The sequence below is a fragment of the Calidris pugnax genome, unplaced genomic scaffold, assembly GCF_001431845.1.
Source record: "Calidris pugnax isolate Ruff unplaced genomic scaffold, ASM143184v1 scaffold120, whole genome shotgun sequence".
Lineage (NCBI taxonomy): Eukaryota > Metazoa > Chordata > Aves > Charadriiformes > Scolopacidae > Calidris > Calidris pugnax.
In genome coordinates, this window is record NW_015090867.1 from 328123 (window position 1) to 329768 (window position 1646).

At 62.8% G+C, this 1646-nt stretch overlaps 1 protein-coding gene across 1 annotated transcript in view; it reads right to left on the bottom strand.

The window, feature by feature from the left end:
- BOLA3 (bolA family member 3) overlaps positions 1–492 on the bottom strand; it is an 8392-nt gene extending 7900 nt beyond the window's left edge. Inside the window, exon 1 of the mRNA XM_014945458.1 lies at positions 307–492. Within this exon, the coding sequence (XP_014800944.1) occupies positions 307–492 (186 nt within the window). The remainder of the gene's footprint in view (positions 1–306) is intronic.
- Between the last annotated feature and the right edge of the window lie 1154 nt (positions 493–1646).

The following is a 1646-nucleotide window of genomic DNA, read 5'->3' on the forward strand; positions in this document are numbered from 1 at the left end:
CCGCCCCGGCGCTGACGGGAAGGCGAAGGGGAAGAAATAGCACCAATAAAACCCCAAAAAAATGGAAAAAAAGAAGGAGGAGGGGGGGGGAGAAAGAGGGGGGCAGAAGCGGGACCCCCGGCTCAGCCCCCTGTGGTGGGGCCACCAGGGGTTTGGGGGGAGCCCGGTCTGAGGGTCACGGGGGGGGACACACCAGGGCTGGGGGACGGTGCCGGGAGGGTGGTCCTGCAGCTGGGGGGGCACCGTGTCCGTGCGTGGTGGGCAAGCACCGTGCTCAAGGATCGTGGCCAAGCACCGTGACCACACGTGGTGGGTGACCACCATGGCCAAGCACCGTGACCACACGTGGTGGGTGACCACCATGGCCAAGCACCATGACCACGTGTGGTGGGTGACCACCATGGCCAAGCACCGTGACCACGCATGGTGGTGACCACCACACCCAAAGACCATGACCACACGTGGTGGGTGACCGCCGTGCCCAAGGCCCATGTCCACGCGTGGTGGGTGACCACCACACCCAAAGACCATGACCAAGCATGGTGGTGAACACTGTGCCCAAAGACCATGACCATGCATGGTGGTGACCACCACACCCAAAGACCATGACCACACGTGGTGGGTGACCGCCGTGCCCAAGGCCCATGTCCACGCGTGGTGGGTGACCACCACACCCAAAGACCATGACCAAGCATGGTGGTGAACACTGTGCCCAAAGACCATGACCATGCATGGTGGTGACCACCACACCCAAAGACCATGTCCATGCATGGTGGGTGACCACTGTGCCCAAGCACCGTGACCACGCGTGGTAGGTGACCACAGAGCCCAAGGACCACGTCCACACATGGTGGGTGAGCACTGTGCCCAAGCACCATGGCCAAGCACCATGAAGACATACGGTGGGTGACCACCGAGCCCAAGGACCACATCCACGCAAGTTGGGCAACCACAGAGCTCAAGGACCACGTCCACACATGGTGGTTGACCACAGAGCCCAAGGACCACGTCCACGCATGGTGGTTGACCACCGAGCCCAAGGACCACGTCCACGCATGGTGGGTGAGCAGTGTGCCCAAGCACCATGGCCAAGCACCATGAAGACATACGGTGGGTGACCACCGAGCCCAAAGACCGTGTCTGTGCATGGTGGGTGAGCACCATGCCCAACCACCGTGGCCAAGCACCACAGCTGTGCAAGGTGGGCAAGCACCATGCCCAACCACTGTGCCCAGGGACCGTATCCACACATGGTGGGTGACCACCATGCCCAAGCACCGTGTCCATGCATGGTGGGTGAGCACCGTGCCCAACCACCGTGCCCAAGCACCGTGTCTGTGCGTGGTGGGCAAGCACTGTGCCCGTGCACCATATCTGTGGAGCATGCCCAAGCACCGTGTCCATGCACCATGCCCTTGCACCGTGCCCGAGCACCCTCTCCGAGCCCATGCACCCCGTTCAAGCACCGTGGTTGGGCATCGTCCCCAACCACCATGCCCGAGCACCACGTCCAAGCACCAGGTCCATGCATGGTGCCTGAGCACCACACCAACATACCGTGCCCGTGCATCATCGTGCATGCACAACACCCCCTGCGCCGGGCTGAGGACCCTGCCCGAGCACCGTGTCCCCGCACCATGTTCAAG